Source organism: Coffea arabica, chromosome 8c, assembly GCF_036785885.1.
Source record: "Coffea arabica cultivar ET-39 chromosome 8c, Coffea Arabica ET-39 HiFi, whole genome shotgun sequence".
In the NCBI taxonomy this organism is placed as follows: domain Eukaryota; kingdom Viridiplantae; phylum Streptophyta; class Magnoliopsida; order Gentianales; family Rubiaceae; genus Coffea; species Coffea arabica.
The window spans coordinates 45,758,229-45,784,265 of NC_092325.1; the positions used below are offsets into that span (position 1 = coordinate 45,758,229).

The following is a 26,037-nucleotide window of genomic DNA, read 5'->3' on the forward strand; positions in this document are numbered from 1 at the left end:
AGCAAAACTAAGTAATTAGCGGGGCTAAAGAGCTTACAATTGCATATCATTAAGATGACAAATTTCACTTTGCAGTCCTTAACTTGTATATGATTCTCAAATTCTACCATATTCTGAATTTTTTAATGCGTTCCGGTTGGATCTAATTGTTAACATCGTAAGCAAAACATCTTAATATGTATATGATTTTGTTCCACAATAAGTGCGATAAATTAGCTTATTGTTTTATCTATTTGAATTAATTTAAGAAAATGATATCTTTCTTTTTTCTTTTTTTTTTAAAATTCGATATCTCTTTTTTTTGCCTTTTATTCCAATGATAATTATATCTTTTGTTTCAGTGTAACATTGGCAAATTTACTCTTTTTGTGCAAAAAACACATTCAAGATAAATTCACTACACATCATCTATAGATTTGACTTGCTTATCATACAAAATTTATTGCATTATTTTCCAGTTTTTTCCTCCTTACTGTATGATAGTTTTTTCTTAGTGCATCTCTATTGTTTTGCAATGAAAATTTTCTTCTTTTAATTTTTCTTTAATTAATATACATGCATTTTTTAAGTATAGATTGGTCTATTCAGATATGCAAATCCATATTGAACTAAAGGAGAATCAATTTTAGGTACTCTCATAAACAAAATTGAGGGTGTGGACTCAAACTGGATGGATCCAAGAGCCTGGCGTGCAATTTGTCTGATATTAAATCTTAGAGTACAAGTAAAACTCGTATACAAGTTAAGAGGTACAAAATGAAATTAATCCTTCTAATGACTTGCAATTGCTACAAGCATGCGCGTGTTCGTGCTCACTACTTTTGGGTTTGTTTGGATTGTGTTTTATTTCCCCAATTTTATCTGCTTACATCATCATTACAATTTTCAATACACCTTTCTATCTTTCCAATTACATTTTTATCTCACACACATCACATCACAAAAAGTATTACAGTAAAAATATTCCAAATAAAACACAATCCAAACAAACTTTATAGTCAAACGGGAAAGATTGAAGATTACAGAGTATAACGTGTTTAAAACTGAAATTTAAAATACAAAGTGAAAATAATATATAATTTAGAGGATGCGAAGTGGAATTACTACATTAATACATAGTATATATAATATAAGATAAATTTTTTTATATGTTATTAATGTATAATTTTTTTTACACCAATTGATTTAGATCACATTGCACAACATAAATTTAAATTTGAAATTCATATTATGTATATGTGGCATATATTCAATACTAAAGTATAAAAAATCATGACACTTAATGCATAAAAAGTTAATTCTATAATATATATATATGTATATATGTATGTATAAATGGGAAGGGGGTTTACCAATATTACATATTAGCAAGTAGTACCATGCATTTCTTTTTATTTTATTTTCAAATTATTTAGTATATTATATTTTTTACTAGCAACTACCGGTTGTGATAATGGATTGCTCTAAATACTAAGTGTCTATTTGTATACTTTATTTTGTTGAATTCAGAATTATTTATATTGTCAAAAATATAAAACCAATTATCCCAAAAATAATTTCAATAAATATACTCAAAAAGAATTAATGATATTTTGTTATTAGTTTCACGTGTATTAGTACATGCCTGGAACACTAGTTACTATATATTTGGTGCTAGAATTAGCTATTTCAAAAAAATAAAAAATGAAAGACAATTCCCCAAATAAAGGAAAAGAAAGAAAAATGTAATACCCCAGAGCAAACTGACACGTACTACCCATGATCTAATTGGACGGCATTGATCGTCCCAGCACAAGAACCATCGCAATTGGCTGAGCAAATCCCAGCACCAAAATTATTGGTCCACGTCACCAAGAATGACATGGTTGTGTCATCAACGAATGAACTAACTCGTTAAAATCGCGACTTGCGGAAATGATAGGACACCAAATCAAACGCCTTTCTTCCAGTAGAGGACTATATGTATGTGTGGGTGTACATATATATATATATATACACTTACATATACACATATATTTCGGAACCGCAATTCACATTTAAATAGGAGCGGTATTAAAGTGTGTTGTCAATTTGCCACTGACACAAAAAACCACCTTTCACAAAAATTCTTTTAACGAATTGTACACATTTCGGACGATAGTTGTAGAGCGAGAAAGTTGAGAGAACGAGTGTGTGACTGTGTGTTTGGAGCTATGGCTGTCTCCTGGAGGAGAAGCGGTTCTTTTATTGCGTTAGCAATTGTCTTCTTCGGTAAGTTTTCTACTGTAGTTGGACCGTTAGATCTGTTCTATTCCGATAATCGCTTTCCTTTATGTTTTCTCCTTTTTATTCGTCATTGTGTGTCTGTTTTCATAATACCTGAGGTAGATCTAGATCCGTTATGCTTTGTCCAATCTTGTTTGTTCAAGCTAAAGTGTTTTCAGCTGGTATTTTGGCAAATATAATCGTGGATTGTAAGATCGCTTTTCGTTTCCGATATGTATATATGTGGGTATATATTTGTATATGGGGCATCACTGGAAGAACCAGTTTTATAATTCATCATTATTCAAATGTTTCTGCCAGCAGTTAAGTTTTACTGATAATGCAAAAAGAACTAGTAGTGAAACCTGATTTTATTGATGTCGATTATTTGGTACTGGTTCTAATAGCCTACTTATGCGTCCTTAGTTGTCCTTGAAAGGTCGTTTTTGGACATTCTCATGTGATTATTGTTATGATGGTAGTAAGTGGGATTTGCCTATATGCGCCAACCTTTAGTTTTGCGTTCATGTTACTTTTGTTCAGTTGCCGTTTCCAATTCCATGTATTAAGTCCGAATCTGAAGGCCCTATGTTAAATTGTCATATTTTTTCCTTTTGATGGTTTAAATTTGCCTTTAGTAGTATGTCTTTTTCTACCAAAGAACATAGGAGCATGGGGTTGCTTTGTTGAAAAACTGACCGCTATCTTGTGACGGGAAACCATCTGCATGTCAATTAATTTGATCCTTCTGATGCTGTCAGCAGATAGAAATTTGAAGGCTGAGGCTGGCCTTTTAAAACTTATGTTCCAAAATTGTGCTGCAATGACTTGGATTTTACAATCTGATGTGTTGTTTACTGCATTCAGTTCTCCCATTTAAACTTGTTTTTCACGTCCCATTTCATCTGATTTTCTTTCCATCTCTCCATTGTATCTAGTTTTCTGCTCTTTTTTGAATTTGCCCTTTCATAATGGTAGCAGATGAATTTTGTGAATAACACAAGTTTTACTTTTGGGTGCAACAGGCTGTCTCTCTGCAATTTCCATCGCCAAAGAAGAAGCCACAAAATTGGGAACAGTCATAGGAATAGATCTTGGAACTACCTATTCATGTGTTGGTGTTTACAAAAATGGTCATGTTGAAATTATAGCAAATGACCAAGGAAATCGTATTACGCCATCATGGGTTGCATTTACTGATAGTGAAAGACTGATTGGTGAGGCTGCAAAGAACCAGGCAGCTGTTAATGCTGAGAGGACTATCTTTGATGTCAAGAGGCTTATTGGACGAAAGTAAGGCATACTCTTGTGTATTTTCATTTTTGCAGAACATTTTGGTGTGTATACATGTACTCATTGAAGTCTTAACTGTTGTATAACAGGTTTGAGGATAAGGAAGTTCAGAGGGATATGAAGCTTGTTCCTTACAAGATTGTCAACAAGGATGGAAAACCTTATATCCAGGTGAAAATTAAGGATGGTGAGGTTAAGGTCTTCAGTCCTGAGGAAATTAGTGCTATGGTTCTGACTAAGATGAAAGAGACAGCTGAAGCTTTCCTTGGAAAGAAAATTAAGGATGCTGTGGTAACTGTTCCCGGTATAGTTCAATTTCTAGAGTCACTCATTGAATAATATTTTATGCCCTATAAGCACATTCACTAAATCATATCTAATGGTTTCCTTCTGTTCTGCAATATGCAGCTTACTTCAACGATGCCCAGAGGCAGGCAACAAAGGATGCAGGTATTATTGCTGGGCTGAATGTTGCTAGGATTATCAATGAACCCACAGCAGCAGCAATTGCCTATGGGTTAGACAAGAAAGGTGGAGAGAAGAACATTCTTGTTTTTGACCTTGGTGGTGGAACATTTGATGTCAGCGTTCTGACAATTGATAATGGCGTCTTTGAGGTTCTTGCCACAAATGGAGACACCCATCTTGGAGGTGAGGATATCTTGTTCCGTTTTTTTTCTTAGTTATATAGCTCTTATATGCCATAATTATGTAATACTGATAATGATTTTGATGAGTTGGTGATATTCCATGATCCTTTGTACTATCATCTTATGGATAATGCAAACTTAGTATGGATAGTTATGGGCACTACCTTTACCATATGATTCTGATCACCAATATGACAATCCATTTGCATGCATATATCTGAGCCCATTTTTATGCAAATATCTGGGCAACTATTAGGTTTGGTAAGATTCGTGATGGAGGATAGCAGGAATTTGGTATATACATGTGATTGCACTTTTGCGCATCACATATGTAGATAACTCTGTTTATGTTTTTGTTGTTCATCTTTTGGGTTGGATTGCTTGTCGAGGACTTCCCCCCTCCCCCCCTTGGACTGCCTTTTTCTAGACAGATATTTGTGGATGTGCTTGGGTAGTGATTGGTGTAGCATACTGTTCCTATTGCTGACATTTCTTGTCTTGTGGGACACACAGCAGTTAATATTTAATGGTGGGTTAACTACAAATTGAATGAGTTCATCTAAATACATGGTTAATTGGCCATTGATTTTGCAAAATATGGAACAATGATTAAAGCAACCAATTTCCTGTATAATTTTTATTACTTTGCATTTTTTATGAAAGCTTACATATGGTTCTGATTGCTCTGTTTTGTTGTAGGCGAGGACTTTGATCAAAGGATTATGGAATATTTCATCAAGTTGATTAAGAAGAAGCATGGAAAGGACATCAGCAAGGACAACAGAGCACTGGGAAAGCTGAGGAGGGAAGCTGAACGTGCCAAAAGAGCTTTAAGCAGCCAGCACCAAGTTAGGGTTGAGATTGAATCTCTTTTTGATGGTATCGATTTCTCTGAGCCATTGACTCGTGCTCGATTTGAGGAGTTGAACAATGACCTCTTTAGGAAAACCATGGGACCTGTCAAGAAGGCCATGGAGGATGCTGGTTTGGAGAAGCACCAGATAGATGAGATTGTTCTTGTTGGTGGGAGTACCAGGATCCCAAAAGTCCAACAACTACTCAAGGACTACTTTGATGGAAAGGAACCCAACAAGGGTGTAAACCCAGATGAGGCAGTGGCTTATGGTGCTGCTGTTCAAGGAGGTATTCTAAGTGGGGAGGGTGGTGATGAAACCAAAGGTACTTTTTAAAATTAATAGACATGTAGTACGTCATACTTTACAAATTTATGATGCAACTTGATTGTTTCAAGAGAGTTGACAGATCTGACATTCTGTATGACTTGGTAATGCAGATATTCTACTCTTGGATGTGGCTCCTCTCACTCTTGGTATTGAAACTGTTGGTGGGGTAATGACCAAGTTGATTCCCAGGAATACAGTTATCCCTACCAAGAAATCCCAAGTCTTTACAACTTACCAAGACCAGCAGACCACTGTCTCCATTCAGGTACTGTAGTCCAAGCCAGACTACGCATGGAGTTACATAAAATAAGTGATTGGTACTTGTGAATTTATTTCATTGTCAGCTGAGTAGTTGTTACAACTTACATGTTAATGGAAGGTATTTGAAGGCGAAAGGAGCCTGACAAAGGACTGCAGGCTGCTTGGAAAGTTTGATCTCACTGGAATTCCTCCAGCTCCAAGGTATTGCTACATTGCTTTCAGGAAGTTGTTGAAAGATTTGTTTGCAGCTTATTATTATTGGCGAGCTAATGCACCTCCGTTTGAATCTAAACAGGGGCACCCCACAAATTGAAGTCACTTTTGAAGTTGATGCCAATGGTATCTTGAATGTCAAGGCAGAAGACAAAGGTACTGGTAAATCAGAGAAGATCACAATCACTAATGACAAAGGTCGCCTGAGTCAAGAGGAGATTGAACGAATGGTTCGTGAGGCAGAAGAGTTTGCCGAGGAAGACAAGAAGATGAAAGAGAGGATTGATGCTCGGAATGGTCTCGAGACATACGTGTACAACATGAAGAACCAGATTAATGACAAGGACAAGCTTGCTGACAAGCTTGAGTCTGATGAGAAGGAGAAGATTGAGGCAGCTGTGAAGGAGGCTCTTGAGTGGTTAGACGATAACCAGTCTGCTGAGAAAGAGGACTATGAAGAGAAGTTGAAAGAAGTAGAAGCTGTTTGTAACCCAATCATTACAGCTGTCTACCAAAGATCAGGTGGCGCTCCCGGTGGCGCATCAGAGGATGATGATTCTCATGATGAACTGTAGGCGACTCTTAGCATCCAAGTTCACCACTGATGAAAAAGACGTGGCAGCAAGAAGAGTCGGGATGTAGACTAGGGAAGAGAGTTAGTGTAGTTTTCTGGTGATTGAAGCTTAGGGGAGAGAATTCCCTTCTTCGCTTGTTTTTGTTGCGGTGGACATACTTTCGAGGAAATATGTTCTTAACATTTTGAGTTCTTCTGAATCCTGCTAAAAACTTAAACAATGTTCACTGCCCAGTGGACCCGCAAGAAGACGACCAAAAAATTAAATCGAAGGCGCATACCAAAAATGATAAGCGATGCAGAAAAGCTTTTTTTTTTTTTTAGGGGGGAGGGGGCGGACGAGCTCAACATAGCATAGCTCCCCATTGAAGATAGTAGCGTTGCACGGACGGTTGTACCTGTGCACTGGTGTAGACAATTGCCCGACGGGGTTAACTGTCACCCATTCCAAGCATGGCCTGGACATGAACAAAATGTAGCACGAGCTTTTGGGAAGGAAATATGAACGCTACAAATTACAAAACATTTTGTTGAAAAGCTCTAACCGAGGAAGTGAATTGTCTTTCAATAAAAAATACTAGCGCACCATACACTGAAATGATTGTCAATTGGTAAAATCGCACTTTTAAGTCCAATCAAGCATTATTCGGAACTTCAGGTTGGATATCAGGTTAAGCAATATACAAGCAGGGAATGGCGAAAAACACCAAGGATCTGGAGCAAGAATGTCGAACCCAGCTTGTTCAAGATAAACCACATACTAAAAGCCAGCTCTTGGATCTCCTGATCCTGCTGCCACAACACCCATACCCCCATCTGTTGTTACACTTACACCTACTTTTTCCTGGTCTGTTGATTTCGTAATTGCAACTTTATCACCATCAAGATCACGTGCAAGTTCATCAATTTTGCGAAATTGGTAAGGCCATCTTGCATTATATAAGAATTGGCGAAGATCAAATCTATTATCCTCTGGTGAATAGCTCTGCACAAAAAAAAAAAAAGCCGATGCCATAACATTTACACTTCAAGAATATCAAGGATGAAAACTTGTTATCCTTTGAAATTTCTTCCAACAATTCCAAGTACCTCGGCATGATAAGATGGTGTCAATACAGTCATTTTGTGCCTGTTAATGGAATAGTATTTGAAGAAATGCTTCACTTTCTCGGCTGCCTCTAGTGGAGTTCGGTTTCCACCCCATTTATAACACAGATTCTGAAGCAAATGAATTAGGAAGAATAATCAAAATTTAAATTTTGCTGCCAAGAGTTAGATACTAAAACCAAGGTTTGAATTAGAGCAGCATGTCATTGTGATTCCTTAAAAATGTCAAAGCACTTCGTAACAATCTGAACTAGGGGGAAAAGAAAAGAAGAAAAGCTTCAATTGCAGATATTATTGGGGGAAAAAACAACCATCAGCTGAACTGTTAGTGGTCTTTGATTAACCATGTATGAACTCCCACATCCTTGTTCTGCACCATCAAACTGGTTATGGAAATGAAACTGGAAAAAGAGGTTGCCTTGCCAGAGATTCTTGAATTCAAACTCAATATCAGATTCCAAGTAACCCACACGGTTGATATGATATTTGACATTCTTACATTCTTAACAATCTAAGTGTTACTAGGTGGCTTTATTCAGTTCTATAATTTTTAAGTCAGGTAATGCTCAGCAAAGGTCCGTGTGGACCTGACTTAAAATGCCCCGATTGTAGGAGCCTGTCCAGGGGAATCTAATTGTACTCCAAATTCTCTTCTCAAAATAAACATATACCCTCAAACATTAAAAAATGGCAATCAAATTTGGATTCATAATATGATATTCTATATTAAAGCTATTATTGGAAAGTGAAAACTAAAACATCAAATCCACAAATCCAACTTTCTCTTTTAATATAGTATATAGATAATGGCTATGGTACCAATATATGTCTGAGGAAACAAAAGTGATATCACTAAAAGAAATTAGAGAAGTTGCAAAGCCTTCTGATTTCCATGCCAGTATATTTTCATTCAGCTATCCAATCAGTCATTTAAGCTAGGTTATCCGGCTGATTTCCTTTATTAATCTAGAAAAATTAAGACTGTCTGCTATAGCCAATAGAACAACTTTCTCAAATGAGTAGGGGGAGGAAGGACATGATGGGGACATCCAAGACGCTACATTCAAGACTCAGAGACAACATGAAAAATTTTAAGTTGTACCTTAAACATGGACACAGGACCGCACCGGAAGATCTTGCGCAACCTTCCATATACTGACAGTTCCTCATATGCCATTCCCATATCCACTTCATCCAACTGATTCACAAAAAAGAATCCATCAAATTTCAGCCCGTGGCTACTCACTTTCACAAGTATTGTGCTTAAAGAACAATTAAAAAAAATCATGCTATGTAAGTTCAGTTAGTTAAAACGAGAGAGCTGAGACATTTGGATACCAAGAATCCAGATTACCAGGAATACTGCAAAAACTAAAAGTACAAGAGGCATGTGAAAAATAAATACCTGACTGTAATTGGCCCGTATTGGCTCCAATTCAGCAGTAGGGGGAGCAGCCTCAACTTCTGCAAGTGACGGAAAACCAAGATGAATGGCAGCCCATTTTAGAAATGCTCGAAGATCTATCTTACTGATACTCCCAATTGGATTTATATCTGCTGAACTGCAATCGTACTGCACAAAAAAAAAAAAAAAAGAGTTTGTATGCTATTAGAAGTGGTGCAGGCCTGTATATGAAAACCAAAGTATTGTGCTTTGGTTCCTGATCAAAATGTACATATTTAGATTAAAACCTGAGAACACTTTGAACAGAGCCTGATTTAGCAAAAACTTGTCCTTCTAAGACAACTTCTTAACAAAGCTTTCTTAAAAAAAAATATGGATAATACATACAAAGCTTAAGTCATAAAATTTTATTCGAATAATCCCCTCACTTTTTCCAAGAAACTACACCAAAATGAAACTTAATAACAAACAAATCCTATATCAAAACTACAAAATCAATTAATAATAGTGCTAAAAGAACTATTATACAGCAGATGCGACATCCTTTCCAGCCCAAAATGCTAAGTAAAGCCATTCATTTAAATTCTTGCAGCCATGGGGAACCTACTTTTGTTTTTGGGTCAACATACTGCAGGAGTGCAGTGAACAAGCCAACAGTTGGATAATACATGCTAGTTAACCAATCAAAGCAAAAACCCAAAATGCTCACCATGTTGACTCAAATGTTTCAGGCATTCATATCTGATTTTGACGTCAAGCAATTTAAAAAGCTAAAACAATACTACTTTAAGTGCGTATAGTTATAAGAAGAGCTTGAATATCACTATAGTTGCTATTTAAGCTAGCCAAATGCCCATAGATATTAAGGAATTCGACCATTGAACAGTACCTTTGTCAGATAACCACGCAATCCTTCATCAACATTGGAGCTTCCCAAAACCAGATAGAAACCCGGTTTGCTATGAACCCAAGGCAAGAGTGATGCCAACATGAATGCTAGGACCATTCTGATTCGAGCTTGAATGTTTTGCAGGCCTAAGTTTTCAATGTTTGATCCTCCATCTACCTGTGTGGAAAGGACCATATTAATGCCTTCCATCATGAATCACTTCATTCAATGATCAAAGTAAAACTCTACCCAATCGAAAAATATGAAGAAATGCAGCTAACCTAACGAGTTGGTTGAATTTTTTTATGACATGTAACAAAAATAGAATAATGGGGCACAACATAAAGATGGGAAGTTTTGGTTTCTTATTCAATCAACCTTGTAATGTGGTCGTTTTCCGGTCAAAGTTTGAAACAAAGAAAGTAGTGCAGAGACCACCCCGTCTATAGAAACATCAAGATGCCATGATCCAATTTCATCTGCCAGCACTTTGGCCCGTGTTTTCGTGGCTTCAGAACTGCACAAGATGAAGCTCTTTGCTAATTGCTCTTATGCTGAGTCTTAAGATATAAAATTAAAGGGGAAATTAAATATGAATGCATGTCATGAGAGCATTGCAAGATGAACATAGCAGGCATAACTTTGGGACCTTCAGGAGTATAAATGAAAGCAATTGCATTCTGAATGCAGCAGATTCGCTTTAAGGAAAAAGGGAAAAAAAGTTAATGACCCTATTGCTCTAGATAAGTGCTACATGATTCAATTCCAATTTGAAACTTGGAATTTGTCTCTCAGAAAAGTTTTCCTCAAAGTCATTAAAATGATGTGCAAGGCCACATTTGTTCAAACAAAGAAAAGACGGATTGTGCAGATAAATTCTCTTTTATATCCAGAAACAGACAAAAAGCTCAATATGTGAAATTAGGACAATTTAGATTGGTAGTTGATATGACAGTTTGTTAAGCGCCCAATGCAAATTGATGAATCATGTCAGAAGAATTATAAAATTCTGTGCTTCTACTCAAGTAAAATATTCATGCATGGCTATGTTACGCATATGTCCATATACCATGTAGCTTCATATTCTCTCTCTCTCTCTTTCTCTCTTCTATTTATTTTTTTTTGGAAAAAATCCTTTCAGGTCCATCAGACGGGAAATGGACAAGGAAAAGGAGTAGGTGAAAAATGAGTCCAGACATTTCCTTGGGAAAATTTGGTAACTGCAACCTACACGGCCTTGCTTTCTATACATATGAGGTCAATTTTTAATGTGTAAGCTTAGAGTAAAATAAAAACAATCATCTTTTTACGTATTTACTTACCTATTCTCAGAACCCATGAATACTGTATAGAATATCCGTTTTGCAAATTCCTTGCTGTTAGTCGGAAACTGTCCATCAGTGTAATGGCCAATTCGTATTGCATCAGCTTTGACTTGTTCATCACCGTTCTCAATTTCTGATTAAATAAGTGTATTCAGCCTCCAAGCACAAATATAGCATGACACAAACACCAATAATCTTCAAGCAATTCTGTTTCTTTCTACTGTATTTGTTAATCTTTTAGGTGTAACAAACAAGAGAATACAAAGTTCCAGAAAAAAACAATTTTAATCCACTTCTACGGCTTCACTTAGTAGAAGTGTCAGTTAATGTGCATCTAATTCAAGTAGCAGCCTAAAAGTCTCAGGTAAACAACACTATCCCAACAGTTCATGACAGCTACAGTGGTATTCAATATCAAGAGATTCGGATTACTCTATATCTTCTTTTGTCCAGAATTAAGTTTACTCCAGAAGGGTTAAAACATCCAAATGAACTACCATTTGGATTCTAGAATGATTTAAGCAAATGCACAATGCTGATCATATAGAAGAATAGTTGAATATTTGTTGTGCTAAGCACACTTCATGCTGTCTTGATTCCTGACCTATTAAAATTCTTACAAGTGAGGATTTGATGCTTCATATTATGCTATTTCCAACTTATAGATCTATATGTATATGTGGGGGTGTGTGTGTGTGTGCGTACATACATACATATTGCATCAAGCTGCAAAAGAGAGTAAACTCCAGTTTGCAATGATCAAATTGACAGCTGGCAGATTATAATGCAATTGAAGACTTAGAACTCGCTCAAAAATCCTGGAAACCAAGAAAACTATATTGTAGCCAAAAGCTGACCTCTCACTGCCAGCTGGCACATGCAACCAACTATAGCTGCAACAGAAGAACTATCAGCTCCACCAGAAAGTGGAAGCAAAAATCCAGAAGCTCCACTTCTCCTCAAATAATCCCACAACCAGCAAGCCGGCCCAAAAGCAATTTCCTCCTCAGGAGAGTGGTATCTAATCTATGAGAAATGAACAAAGAATTGATATCTAAAATGACATTGAGTGAAGTGCAGGGACACCAAATGTGAAACAAATGAACAGTAAAATTTCTTAATAACTAACTTGAATGACATTGTTAGATCCTCAGGCTAGCATTAAGCAAAAAGCTAAACAGTCAAGTCATCACTCTTCACATGCTTCTGATTTTGATAAATGCGGCTGATTAGAGCTCACCTTAAGTGGACTTGATAGTGACATTTGGAGGTTGAAAGATTGGCAAAGTTTGAAAGGTACTAGTACTGAGGAAATTTTCTTTTTACAGCTAGCTTGCCCTTGAAAACTGCTTATAGATCCTCTAAGACTAGCAACCTGCCAAAAAGCAGAAGTTGGAAGAAAAATTATAGCACATAAGAGTAAATTATGTATAATAAAAGTAAACTATGTGCAACAACTAGTTATTAACAGAACAAAAAGCATAAAGCAAAACGTGAATATCAGCACATACAAGATGAATAACCAACAGAACAATCTACAATGAAGAGATTAAAAATGATACGAACTCATAGAACAACAATTACATTCAGCTTGACAACTAGTGATATGCCTGTTGTTAGCAGTATCCAAAACTGATTCATTATCATGGCAACAAATATGTAATATGTGCTGCCGACTCATTTATCAGAATTTATTTTTGGGCACATTAAGTTCCAGTAAACAAGACATTTTATGGGTTGACCATCTCATATTTTCACGCATATTTCAGTTAAACATTTTTTGCAATGACCAGTATAAGGAAAGAACAAAATAATCAGAAAGCAGGAGTACACAACTAATTCACAAATGAAAATTTCATATTGCAATCACACATTTATAATTTGCTTAGACCTTCTTCCATCAGAAAAACACGCCAATCAATAGTTCAAAGAGAAGATCAACAACAAAACAAAAGAGCATCTACAATGAGACAAAATAATCATCATACCGCATCTAAATCTATTTGAGCAACTACCAATTCCACATCCTTGATCGAAAATTGTGATCCTTGGGCAACCACATCTCCATTAACAACAACACAAGAACAACCATCTGCAGAACAAAGAATAACTAATTATCCAAAAGATCCAGGAAGTCATTTTGAAAATGCGCACTGACTAATATCCTACCCAGAAAACATGCACTCAAACAAACACTAATAGTAATCACTAGAATATTAGTACACAAAGATAAGAAAAGCAAATATTAAGAGTTGATGTTACTACTAAAAGAATACTAGAAACAATAAGGAACACATCACTGCCTACCGTAATAGAGGCGACCACCATCACATCCTTGGTGATTACTATACATGTAAACTCCTCCACGAGAATGTGTAGCACCTATAAATGCACGAAGCCGAATATCAAGTTTTCGCAATTGATGGTGACTTCCACTGGCATTCATAAATACTTCAACTCCATTCAATGCAAGCTCAGCATGAGGAGGCATGGGAGTAAAAAGCTCCTCACAAACTTCAGCTGCAACAGCTCTAAGGATCAAACAATTTATAGCATTACTCTGTGAACAACTTGTTGGAAAAGGTCAGCAGATTTGTATGACAAATAAATATCCAAGCTAAGCATTTTACCAAAGTAGTTTGGTCATGGTATTAAAGACAAAATTCAGAATGAGTTGCACTGATACAACATGCCACATGGGAGGCTGCACTATAAAATCAAGTCTATGAATAGCACGACAAAAGTGATCCAATGACTAAATATCAGATATGCAATTAAGGAAATTAAAGATGAGCTCCTGAAATGAAATTTGAACAGTGAATGCCCAAAAAGTGGGTGTTCGTGGATATTTGCTTGACTAATCTCTTTAAACATTCCTCCCCAGTGCTCTCATCAAGACAAAACACTACCTAGTAAAATCATCTAGAAAAGTGCAGCAACAAGATTTCCCTGTATTAGTGCATGTTTAGTCAGAGCTGGGCCATATATGCATAGTCGTCTTCTTGTTCTTTTTTTTTTTTCGATACAATAGGATGCATAGTCGTCTTCTTGTTCATTTACCTCGATTTGTAGATGCCAGTTATTGAGGCAAATGTCATAATCCAATTTACGCATGAGAAAATATTTTAGCAATGTTCTTTAACATACGTGTCAAGAAACTGAACATAACCATAGCCAAATGGTACTGTTGTCTGCGACAATGCATCAGAGACTGCAATAGGTAGTAAAAAGTCCTCGAGATAATCCTTTTGCTTCCATGCCGTAAACCACCTGAGTTCCCTATAATTGCCATCATTTGCTAGCCACATCTTAGGACGTATCATTACTATTTTTCTGTTCAAACATAAAATTTGACAGTTGTAACGCTCTGAGCCCTTCATAACAGGCATACCAAAGCCGCATAATATGCCATCTGTCCAATCACCACGCAAAAGCTCTGTTAAGCACTCCCACCTGCAAATGAACTTTAAAATTTCATGACCAAATTTTGCTCCTAACAAAAGATACAAAACAATAACAGTTACAAGCACTCATCCAATAGCTTCCTCCAGCTCAATTTCCATTCATTTTTCCAACAAGGAAAAGTAAACATTATAATGAAAATCTAATTACACATTGCCTACTACTACCTAGAAGCACATTATCTATTTCTGAGACCATGCTTTTTAAATAAACCTGCAAAATATTATTTTGAAGACAAAAAACTTTTTAGCAGGGAGGCATGAAAAAAGAAGGCTCAAGAAAATGAAGCGGAAATGGAGACAATGCGAATTGACCCAAGCAAACAAAGACCCATAACTGCTACCTAACAAGTATATCTGATTCTCCTATAAACTTGCAATTACACTTCAAGAAGTACCGGTATTATAAACTAGAATCACCCTTCACACAATTGCACGTAAAACTGTAATATTGTTTTTTCTAGTAAAGTTGGATTCTTTTTGCCTGAAAGATTCAACAAAAAAAATAAAAGACAGACAGAGAGGAGCTTACGCATGATGGACAGTATCCATTTCCAAGAAATGGTCTTCACAACCATAGCCAGTGATTTCGAGCTCTGGTCCAAGCCTGATTACAGCTCCAGCTTCTTTAGCCCTAGAAATAGATTCCTTAATATTTTTCATATTGCAATCAAAATCCATAGCCCATTGATTCAGATTACACGTCACCACTTTTATCAATCTCATCTTTTTATTGTGTGCCTCACTTTTTGCCAATTCTCCTCTTTTTTGGCCTTATCAACTCAAATTCTTGTCCACACACCAAAAGATACTGCTAACTACTTGTTTCAATTGATGCCGGTGAATAATTCAATCCAACCATTCAATAATCTTCTGGGTTTCACCTTTTTTGAGGATCCATCCATGCAATAACTCCAAAGGCTGTAGATGACAACTCTGAAGGCTACAAATGGCCCCAAAAATGTGTTTAGAAAAAGAAAAAAAATTTAATCTTGAAATGGTTAAAAAAAAATAGTTATTTCTTCTGGGCTGTATCAGAACAGATAGCTTCCAATGGGAGCCGCAAAACTATAAGATTAGAATCGGTTTTAGCACAGTTCAATATGTCAATAACACAAAAGTAACCAAATATGAGTCTAAAAATTTAGAATGAGAATATATAACTCCCATCCCAGGAATCATTAGCATTATAGATACAACTCCTCTTCCCAATTGCTGAAGCAAAAAGGGTAGCAAGATCGTCTCAATTTAGGAACCTAAGCAATTCATGCATTAAGTTAAATGTCAATCAATTGAGAGTCAAATTCCCTAACAAAGGAGACTAATCAGTTAGAAGAATAAATCATTGTTCTAATCCAAATGATTAGTCACAGTTGTTGGTGGAATAACTGCACCTCAATCAACTACCATTAAATTCCGTAAAGAAAAGATAATTCTGAAAAAACATTTTCAATAGCAATAACCTTCCGAAGTGATCAGTCCAAAAAGTTGTACAATGAAACAGAATTTGCAATAAGAGCTTCAAGGTCAAATAACTTGCACGATTCAAAACAGCTGCTAACGGTGTACGGGTTTCTAATTTAAAGAACTAATTAATCTCCATACCCATTAAAATTTTTTGGGGGAAAAAGAAAAAGAGTAGCAACACCCTGTTCTTAGAAAATTTTATTTATTAGAACCACACAGAGTAGAAAACGGAACTAAGACACTCAAAATTATTTTGCTAGAATGCAAAAGTAGCCGGACATCCAATCAATTCTTCTCAGTACAACCATGGCATTGATATACATACCTGATTTCTCACATCCAAACTAAACTAAAGTGTAGCAACATAAAGTCGAATTATGCTTTGGGTTGAACTAAATAGCAGGAAGTGATGCTGAATTATACTAATGCCAAAAGCATGGCTGATTGTTCAATGATACTGCCGTAAAAACAAAAAACACAACAACAAACGGGAATCAACGGAAACTGAAACTCAGTTACATTCTTAACGAATACTTTTATATGTTCAATAACAACAATACAATAGCCTATATCGCGGATTGACAACAGGATGCTTTCCATAACCAAAAGAAAAGAAAAGAAAAAGACAAGCAAAACTTCATCAAAATCATGAAAGAGCATAAGAATGTAAAATCTATGAAAAATATCTAACAATAAAATAGGCAGTAGGAAAATGTATAAGAACCTTGAATTGTAGTGTAGTAGAAGATAACATTCACATCAGTAGTAGGAAGAGGTTTGGATAAAAAAGTAGACGAGGACCCTGTAGAAGAGAGTAGAGAGAGAGAGAGAGAGGAATATGGTTTGGCGGAGGAGAAGGAAGATGAAGGCGAGGTGGTGGTGGCCGTGAGATTGGCGGTAATAAAAATTTCTGGCCATAAGTCTGGGCTTAGCTGAGAGTTGAGACCGGACGCTCGAGAGTGCGTGTCGGACGGACGGAAATCCTAACTTCTTGGACGGGCTCTCGCCTTTGCCACGCTACCATTTTGGGATAATTTCAGAAACCTCCCTGAGGTTTGTAATAATATCACTTGGTACTCCTAATGTTTTTATAATCTCACTTACCTCTTTTATTATTAATTGTCAACTGCTCGTCCAAAAATAAAAAATAAAAAATAAAAAAACTTTCAAAAGACCAAAAAAAAAGTTGAAAAATTAAAAAAAATCAGTCTTCACCAGGAAACGACGACGCATCCTAACATTGATTTGACGATGCACACAAGTAGTCCAGCCGCTTGCATTTGCAATTTGTCTGATTTGAGTAGGGAGGAGGGAGGAAGGGGGAGAGAAGAAGAAGATGACGGAAGTGGCGAGCTCAGTTGTACACGAAGTTTTGGGCAGAAGAGCTCACGACGTCGATCAACCAATCGTCGACTATGTAATAAACGTCCTCGCTGACGAAGACTTCGATTTCGGAGCCGATGGCGAAGGCGTTTTCGAAGCCCTCGGCGAACTCCTCGTCGACTCTGGCTGGGTTCCCGACTTCTCTGAATGCCGTTTGGTATTCTACTTCATACCTTTGATGTCAAAAGAATTTTGCTTAATTAGACTGAAAAATGCCTGCTTCTTTAGTATATTTTTCAGCTAGACTTTTAGTGATTATTAGGTTGATAATTATCCTGAAACTGAATATTCATTTCAGCTATTTTTGTTCATTTTAGAATGATAGTTTTTTGGAACATCGCACTATTTTTGTCAAAAATAGCTGAAATTCAGGTATTGAAGTGATAGTTAATAGCCACTCTCGTATTTTATCAATTTCACTCCTCAATTTGGTGTTGGGTAATTCTAATCTGGATAATACTACCAAACCAAAAAAAAAAAGCAGTGGAATGCTATTTATCTCGATAGTTTTTAAGCAGCTAAAAAGAAATTAAATGGTAAGCTTATAATCTTTTTGACAAACAAAAAACTGAAATGGGGGAGGGCTCTGCTAAATAGTCCTGTTGGTGTGAAAATGGCAATAATTTTTGGCAATTCAATCACAGGCTTGTAGCAAACTATCAGAGAAATTTGGGAAGCATGGGTTGGTCAAGGCAAAACCAACTGTGAGAAGTCTTACAGCACCATTAAGGATGTTTGATGGAATGGATGAAGAGGAAGCTCCAAAAAAGAAGCCTGAGCCTGTCGATGGTCCTTTGCTGACTGAACGTGACAAGATGAAGCTCGAAAGGAGAAAGAGGAAAGAAGAACGCCAGAGAGAGGTAATGTGTAACAACGGACCAGGGAGTGTATTTGTTTGATCAGAGGGTAAATTACCCTACTAGAATTTGTATTTGTAACACCTTGTTCACTTGAATTTGAAATTATAGCATGATTTTCAGTGTGTGCAGTGGTTGAACTAGTTTAACCTGAAAAGAAATTGATTTATACCTGTTTATGGAGATTGTCCAACTAGTTGGGCCTTAAGTTATGGCATTGTGTTTTCCACTAATCATGTAGATCATTTTGCTAGATGACCTTTACGAACACTTTCTCTCAGTTAGATCATAAACCTTGATAAACCAGGCGGAAACAGCAAAGATTTTCATTCTTCGTGTTCCTTCAGAGGGCCTTTATTGTTCCTACTGGTTGCTTTTCTGGTCTTTGTAGGCACAATACCAAATGCACTTAAAAGAAATGGAAGCAGTAAAAGAGGGAATGCCAGTTGTATGCGTCAATCATGACCAGGGTGATGGAGCAGCTGTCAAGGATATCCACATGGAGAACTTCACTGTATCTGTCGGTGGACGCGATCTAATTGTTGATGGTTCAGTAACACTTTCTTATGGAAGGCACTATGGTGAGTTGGATTCATCTTAACCTTGTCTAGTTTATTAATTTTTAGAATTACACTTGTGTCCTTTTATTAGTGCTGGACACAGTGTGAACGGAATCATGTCTTGATCATGGCTGCTATGCGCTCTTTCATAAGGGATATCTTTAACATGACTGAATGGTTAAATGGCAGTTGCAAGAAGCTAGGAAGTGTCTAAACGCCTGTTTCAGTTTTGTGTTATCTCAGTGATTCATCTGTATTGGATCAAGTTTAGCTGCAGAGTTTAGATAGTGATCATAATGACTCCAAAAGAATAGAATATATTAGGTTATAGGAATATTATGATTGCGAAAAAAAAAGTGAAGTTCTTTCTCTTATGTGATTGGTCACCGCAAAGTCAGATACTTTTGCATGAAAACAGGCCTTGTTGGAAGGAATGGTACAGGGAAGACTACTTTCCTGCGCTACATGGCTATGCATGCCATTGATGGCATTCCAAATAACTGTCAGATACTGCATGTGGAACAAGAAGTGGTTGGTGATGATACATCAGTTTTGCAATGTGTTCTGAACACTGATATTGAAAGAACCCAGCTTTTGGAGGAAGAAGCTCATCTCCTTGAATTACAGGTGGAACATTTGTGTTTGTTTTTTACTTTTTCCCTCTTTTTGGTTTGAAATGCATTAATTTGCTGCCAGTGTTAATTCTTTATCTGATCTTTTTGTTTGGTAGAGACAAGTCGACATAGAAGGTGAAGATGGTAAGACTGATGAGAAGTTAGATGCTGGAGTGGATAAACATGCCATTGCACAAAGGCTAGAAGAGATATACAAACGTCTTGAATTGATTGATGCTGATGCCGCAGAGTCGCGTGCAGCATCTATTCTTGCTGTTAGTTCTTGAACTTTTATGTTAATTTGAATGTAGAATCTGGTTGGGCCTCTTCATTATTAGTGAAATTTGTAACTTGGGCACATCTTTCATTCAGGGTCTCAGTTTTTCTTCAGAAATGCAAAAGAGAGCTACGAAAACATTTTCTGGAGGATGGAGGATGAGAATAGCTCTTGCACGTGCATTATTTATTGAGCCTGACATGTTGCTACTTGATGAACCCACTGTAGGTTTTTAGTAATTTTGCCATTCTGAAAGCATACAGATCTTGAACAGATTCTTACTTTATTCCTTTGTGGCAGAATCATCTTGACCTTCATGCTGTCCTGTGGCTGGAATCGTACTTGGTGAAATGGCCGAAGACATTTATTGTTGTTTCTCATGCTAGAGAGTTCTTGAATACTGTAAGCTTTCCTCCTTTGTACTGTTTCAATAGAATAATATTATTGTGCATGTGTATGGGTTGTTTTTCTTTGCCATATTTGTACTATCATATTTTTACCTTTCCTCGTTTCAGGTTGTCACAGATATTATCCATTTGCAAGGGCAACAACTAACTACATACAGAGGGGATTATGATACATTTGAAAGAACGCGAGAGGAACAGCTTAAGAATCAACAGAAAGCATTTGAGGCAAATGAACGTTCAAGGGCTCATATGCAGGTATATGTCTCCCCCTCCCTTCTTGTTGGTCTACTGTTGCAGTCACACATCATTTGGACAATAATGGATTTGCATTGTATATTGGCAGACCTTCATTGACAAATTCCGCTATAATGCGAAGCGTGCATCTCTTGTTCAGTCGAGGATCAAGGTACTTTTTGTCTTTTGTATAACTTCAATGTTTTTCGATGGATGCTGAAAATTTCATTTTTTATGATGTGTTCTTTCTTTTTCTTTTTATATTTTGGTTTTTCTCCATTTGTTGTCTTTGTCCTTCTTGTTTGGGGGAACTGTCAAAACCTGTTTGATTTTGAGGATTTTCATAAGATAAAAATATTTTCTCTATCTTTAGCTGCACCTTGCTTGGTAAAGTATAACAAATTTGATATTTCTACCTCTACCTCAAAATTTTGGTTCTCCGTTTTTGGCTGCATTATTTTCAAGTATCCCATATTTCCACCTCTTACCTAAAAAGTTGCCCCTTCCCAAAAAGGTGAAAATTTGATTTTCTTGAGGTTGAGAGGAGTTTATTTCTGTCTTACACTTCAAGCTTATTTGATTTCACGTTTCTGGTTGAGAATTGATCTCCAACCTTCTATCTTGTTCTTGAATTTACCAGGCACTAGAAAGGATGGCACATGTAGATGAAGTCATCAATGACCCTGAGTATGTTTTCATTCATTTATTCTCTTTATATTTTAACCTGGACACTCAGCTTAAGTTTCTTTGACTGCTGAGCTAATTATCTTTTTTTAAAAAAATGCAGCTACAAGTTTGAGTTCCCTTCTCCTGATGATAGACCTGGCCCACCGATTATAAGTTTCAGGTTGGCATCCAACATTCTCAAAAATTTTTTAGGTGTCGTCTAGTATCTTTTCTTACATATGTGGATTGACAATTTGTCATGGTTGCAGTGATGCATCATTTGGATATCCTGGTGGCTCATTACTGTTCAAGAATTTGAATTTTGGAATAGATCTGGATAGCCGCATAGCTAGTAAGACCTTTCTGAATAATGATAATTTCCAACTTCATATTATGTTTTGAAAGTTATCATCTTCCATCTTCTCCTATGCGTTATCAGATCCTGTTATATTTATTCTGAAGTGCAGTAACATGAATTGAGTTTGTGTTGAAGGAAGTTTAGTACCTATGTAATTGTAATGCAACAACATAGAATCTACATTTTCTTTATGTGCCCCCCCCAACAAAACCAAAAAAAAGGGGAAAATCCCCCTTCTCTCTCTGTCTCCTGGTAGGGGTCTGTGGGTGTGGAATTACTTTAGATTTTTGAAGAAGATCAGCCTTTGTATGCTCTATGCACTATTTTGCATTTTTCAGTTGGTTTCTAATCTGGGTGTACTAATTTATCTGACAGTGGTCGGTCCAAATGGCATTGGAAAATCGACCATACTTAAATTGATTGCGGGTGAGCTTCAACCTACCTCGGGGACTGTTTTCCGTTCAGCCAAGGTATCTGTTATTGTTTTGTGTATTATGTTGTGCAGGTCATTCACCTTTATATTTTTTCTCCTGCTTAAATCTTACACCAGTCAATCCAGTGGGATATAGAGATTTTGAATACTAAGGTCCTGTTTTCTCAGGCTTTCATGGTCATTACTTTTTCAGTTTAACATATCCTTCCCTGCTTCAGCTACTGCATGTAGCCTATTAAAAATTGCTAAGTGATCTTTATTGTTTTACTTGGCACATGCTAATTCATCCATTTACTTCCATATTTGGTGGAATTATGTTGCCTAGCATCTTCATTTGGGACATGAAAATATCTCTCTTCAAGATATTTTAATATGTGAATCTACTATGTGATATGTGGATCTATTTTGGTATTTTTGGTCTCTTCTATTGTGAATTGATATGATGGGTATGATAATTTTACTCTATACCCTGTAGGTTCGGATTGCCGTCTTCAGTCAGCATCACGTTGATGGTCTAGACCTTTCATCAAATCCTCTTCTCTACATGATGCGCTGCTTCCCTGTAAGTTTTACTATGTTTTAGGTATTATATTCCTTTGCCTTGTGAATGGTATCCATGGGACCCTTAGTTATATAGAAAGATGTTAAATAATGTGCACAGGTAGGATGTCTGACATGGTCTTTTTGTGTATCTCAGGGCGTGCCAGAACAGAAGCTGCGAGCACACTTGGGTTCTTTTGGTATAACTGGAAATCTTGCTCTTCAGCCAATGTATACTTTGTCCGGTATGCTTCTCTTCTCAGTTTAAAAAGAGTTGAAAAAAGGCGTATATCAATTTTCATTCTGGTTGTTAAACCATCAGATACATTCTTGAGTATTGCATCAACAAAGCATTTTTTAGCAGTTGTCCAGAGACATTATGACTTGGAGGTCTCTCTAGAAATCCATTTAATTGCATGAATCATGTGAACTCAGGTGGTCAGAAAAGCAGAGTTGCGTTTTCCAAGATTACTTTCAAAAAACCTCATATCTTACTACTAGATGAGCCGTCTAACCATCTTGTAAGTTATTTATTGCATTTTAAATCTATATTCTGTATCAGTAACTTGTAAATCTTTTGATGCATCTGTCATTTCAAATTGTATGGTTGTATGGTCATGTGGTTCACCATTCTTTTAGTTTACTAATCAAATAGGAGTAATTGAAAACAAGTTGTTACATGCAATCAGTGCAGAATGTATTGATTTGGGATTTCAACCTAGAATTACAGGTGATTTTTATGATTTGTAAACAATTTGGCAATTTATATTTGGCCCTTGCTTCCCTAGCAGTGCCTTCTTTCCATCAGGCACTGGGTGGTTAGGGAAGCTGGAGAAAATATTTTCAGTACCCTTGGGGATATTAATTATCAACATACATCTAAACAAGTTGGCCCATAGATGACCCAGTTGTTGACTTAGTTGTATGCATATGATTGGTATTTGGGCTGTGACATTGTGAAGGGGTATTAATGTTTTACATGGCAGTTAAGAGACATGGGTTGTGTCTTATGAAACAATGGGAGATTTGCTAAGTGCGCTGGCTCATTGGGTTGGAAATCATAAGTTCTCTACTTTCTTGGTGTTCTTGGTATATACTGAATGAAGTATGTGAAATGTCTATGCTTTTGCTGCTTTGTCCTTGCAATCAAAGATTTACCCGTGATACAATTTTTTAAGAACCACATCACTTTTCTGGACTTGAGATTTAGGAATCTTGAGCATCTACTTTTGATATTCTGTTCAGTTCTGATACTTCCTAAGTTGATTTGTACTCTTTGTTTGGCGCTGCTTTAGTGAAATATGTGGTACTTAAGTGACTACAGATAAATTACATACTGTAAATGATAGTTTAATTTTTTCCTGCTTTAATCAAAGATTTACCAGTTATACAATGTTGTTCAAGGACCATATCACTTCTCTGGAATTGAGATTTGTGATGCTTGAAAATCCAGTTTGTCATACTTCTTCCGGTTCTGATTACTTTCTTAGTTTTGAGTGTTTGGTGCTTCTTTAAATAACTACATGGTACCTAAGTTCTACAAAGTACAGCCACGCTGTAGATGGTTAATTCTTTTTCCTGGTATTTTCAACTATGTCCCTGTCATTATTCTTTCTTTCAATGTCTTATTCTTCCATAAAAAGGGGGGTTTTTGACTAGTTTATACCTTTCTTCTGGAACTTAAAATTTTTTGTTCATTTGTTCTGATAATTTAGGATCTGGATGCTGTTGAAGCTTTAATTCAAGGCCTTGTTCTATTCCAAGGTGGCGTTCTGATGGTACGTGGAACTCCACATGAATGCTTGCGTTTGAAAGTAGGAAATAATTAAAAGCACAAATATTTATGTAATTTAAAATTTGCTGGTTGCTATTACTGCTTTAGGTGAGCCATGATGAGCACCTAATTTCTGGAAGCGTAGAGCAGCTTTGGGTTGTATCTGAAGGCAGGGTCTCACCTTTCGGCGGGACATTCCAGGATTACAAGAAAATTCTACAATCATCATAGTTAGGTTGTGGCTAGAAAGTTTTTGACAGAGTTAAAGTGATGTGATCCGTTTGCTGAATGTAGAACCTCTGGACAACACACACAGGAAGGGAGAGCGTCGTTATTATATCTGTCAACGCACTCTAGGGCTACTAAAAGGAGTAAGATCTATTTAAACGAGGAAGTGATCTCGTGAATTTGTTGGAGGGTGATACGTGTTTGCCACGGAGTTCCTCTCATCAATTTTGGGAAAATCATGACACAGAATTATTAAGTGCCTTCATTTATTGATTACATAGTGCCTAAGTAACCGTGCTTTATGCTGAAAGCATGATATTACATTGTTGGTCATGTGACACAGATTTGTGTTCTTAAAAGCTTTCTTTATGCTCTTGTTGATCGCACTGCTGCTCCATATAATGAATTATGCATTAGTGTTTTCGTCATGAGATTTGATAGGTTGTCAACCGAGGCAATATTTAGCCTACATTGACATCCTTCTTTGCGCCACTGGCCATTTGGTCCAGTGGTCATCATTCTCTTTGGTGATGTTAGAAGTCAAGGGTTTAATCCCTGCCTCCTTCAAATTTGCCACAATAGGTGGCTGGTCTTAGTTGACCATCTCCCCTTACCCTTCCTTCTAGATTAGGTTATAGGACATCTACCGTTGCAAAAAAAAAAAAAAAAAAAAAAAAAAGACATCCTTCTTTGCAATCACTGAGCTGGGCTCAATGGCCATCCTTGGGTGTAGGTGGGGGTCTCAAATTCCATCTGCAGCAAAAAAAATTCAAGGGTGGTGCCAATGCAATTTTTTGGTCTAGTAAGATCCGTGTACTTGCTAGTTCCTAACACAGGTTTTTTTAGGCTTCCCTTTTTTTTGTAATTTGGGATAGAATAGGTTATACGATTATTATCGCCTCTGGAAAAAAAAAAAAAAAGTCCTTCTTTGCATTGCTCGCAACTTCCGGTCTTCAGAACAGCAGTTGAGATATTGAAAACGTTTTTACTGTGAAATACGTTGACAACAAATTTTCTTGTTGCTCTTGAGATTCTAGAAGTTTCAATCTTGGAAAGAGCCAGTGTTATTTCGTATGGACACCGTGAAGAGGTTTTGAAGTGTTTAAAAACATGAAAGACAAACGGAAAGGGGAAACCATCCAAAGATGACAAGCAAGAGCTATTCTAATCTTCAAAGTTTGCGCCAAAGCAAATTTGTTCCCTAATATTTCCAGCTTGAAGCACATATAGGAGGATCATTGGGTGATTTTTTGTTTTCAATTTTCACTGGGATGGAGTTGTGTGACCTTTGTCAGAAATTTTGGTCTTACATTTTCTTTTAAAGGAAGGGAGAGAGAGAGAGAATAGAGGTCAAGACTGAAATTAAATTTAGGATGTTGGATGAATATCTTTGTATGTTTAATAATTTTTGTTTCCTTTTTTTTTTAGTTACACAAGTGTAGTTGTGTGAGTAATTAATCCTCAGTATTATTATTATTTTTTAAAATTTTAGGTAGGTGTTACAATACTACACGCATAAGAAATGAAAAAAAATTAGTCAATTTTAAATTTGAAACATTAGGATCCATGTTTGTTTTGGGGGACTAAAATCAACCAAAATTGCATTTTCCCTGCATACCTTAAAGAAATGCAA

General features: G+C 36.5%; 3 protein-coding genes across 6 annotated transcripts; 2 read left to right on the top strand and 1 right to left on the bottom strand.

The window, feature by feature from the left end:
* The first annotated feature begins 1,933 nt into the window (after positions 1-1,933).
* LOC140013640 (luminal-binding protein 5-like) lies at positions 1,934-6,612 on the top strand. Its single transcript, XM_072063118.1, has 8 exons — positions 1,934-2,250; positions 3,270-3,537; positions 3,627-3,841; positions 3,946-4,188; positions 4,887-5,366; positions 5,482-5,636; positions 5,751-5,833; positions 5,928-6,612. The coding sequence occupies exons 1-8, from the start codon at positions 2,193-2,195 to the stop codon at positions 6,418-6,420; spliced, it is 1,995 nt and encodes a 664-aa protein (XP_071919219.1). The 5' UTR covers positions 1,934-2,192; the 3' UTR covers positions 6,421-6,612.
* A 332-nt stretch (positions 6,613-6,944) lies between these two features.
* Positions 6,945-17,051, bottom strand: LOC140013639 (glutamine-dependent NAD(+) synthetase-like). 3 transcript variants are annotated; one of them, XM_072063115.1, is made up of 14 exons: positions 16,798-17,051; positions 15,139-15,549; positions 14,293-14,598; positions 13,453-13,665; positions 13,134-13,237; positions 12,386-12,520; positions 12,003-12,171; positions 11,143-11,278; positions 10,199-10,337; positions 9,821-9,997; positions 8,932-9,099; positions 8,629-8,724; positions 7,509-7,637; positions 6,945-7,404 (listed from the first exon to the last, which is right to left on the bottom strand). In XM_072063115.1, the coding sequence occupies exons 3-14, from the start codon at positions 14,438-14,440 to the stop codon at positions 7,180-7,182; spliced, it is 1,839 nt and encodes a 612-aa protein (XP_071919216.1). In that variant the 5' UTR covers positions 14,441-14,598; positions 15,139-15,549; positions 16,798-17,051; the 3' UTR covers positions 6,945-7,179. The 3 variants fall into 3 exon arrangements, with proteins under 3 accessions (XP_071919216.1, XP_071919213.1, XP_071919214.1); XM_072063112.1 differs by having other exon boundaries at positions 13,453-13,676; XM_072063113.1 differs by having other exon boundaries at positions 13,453-13,676; positions 15,139-15,240; positions 16,798-16,933.
* Positions 17,052-17,319: 268 nt separating this feature from the next.
* LOC113704196 (ABC transporter F family member 3) lies at positions 17,320-24,777 on the top strand. 2 transcript variants are annotated; one of them, XM_072063116.1, is made up of 18 exons: positions 17,321-17,613; positions 18,101-18,316; positions 18,705-18,894; positions 19,292-19,500; positions 19,604-19,762; positions 19,860-19,988; positions 20,065-20,166; positions 20,280-20,426; positions 20,515-20,577; positions 21,046-21,092; positions 21,193-21,252; positions 21,341-21,423; positions 21,805-21,899; positions 22,338-22,424; positions 22,560-22,647; positions 22,838-22,923; positions 24,118-24,180; positions 24,285-24,777. In XM_072063116.1, the coding sequence occupies exons 1-18, from the start codon at positions 17,410-17,412 to the stop codon at positions 24,405-24,407; spliced, it is 2,151 nt and encodes a 716-aa protein (XP_071919217.1). In that variant the 5' UTR covers positions 17,321-17,409; the 3' UTR covers positions 24,408-24,777. The 2 variants fall into 2 exon arrangements, with proteins under 2 accessions (XP_071919218.1, XP_071919217.1); XM_072063117.1 differs by lacking the exon at positions 22,838-22,923 and having other exon boundaries at positions 17,320-17,613; positions 24,285-24,544.
* Positions 24,778-26,037: the final 1,260 nt, after the last annotated feature.

Coding starts and splice junctions, on each gene's coding strand:
- LOC140013640 (XM_072063118.1), top strand. CDS start 2,193: ATGGCTGTCTCCTGGAGGAGAAGCGGTTCTTTTATTGCGTTAGCAATT. Junction 4,189..4,886: donor TGGAGACACCCATCTTGGAG/GTGAGGATATCT, acceptor GTTTTGTTGTAG/GCGAGGACTTTGATCAAAGG. Junction 5,637..5,750: donor AGACCACTGTCTCCATTCAG/GTACTGTAGTCC, acceptor TGTTAATGGAAG/GTATTTGAAGGCGAAAGGAG.
- LOC140013639 (XM_072063112.1), bottom strand. CDS start 15,332: ATGAGATTGATAAAAGTGGTGACGTGTAATCTGAATCAATGGGCTATG. Junction 9,998..10,198: donor GAAAACGACCACATTACAAG/GTTGATTGAATA, acceptor CTTTCCACACAG/GTAGATGGAGGATCAAACAT. Junction 7,405..7,508: donor CACCATCTTATCATGCCGAG/GTACTTGGAATT, acceptor TTTTTTGTGCAG/AGCTATTCACCAGAGGATAA.
- LOC113704196 (XM_072063116.1), top strand. CDS start 17,410: ATGACGGAAGTGGCGAGCTCAGTTGTACACGAAGTTTTGGGCAGAAGA. Junction 18,317..18,704: donor AAGAAGAACGCCAGAGAGAG/GTAATGTGTAAC, acceptor TGGTCTTTGTAG/GCACAATACCAAATGCACTT. Junction 24,181..24,284: donor TCCAAGGTGGCGTTCTGATG/GTACGTGGAACT, acceptor TTACTGCTTTAG/GTGAGCCATGATGAGCACCT.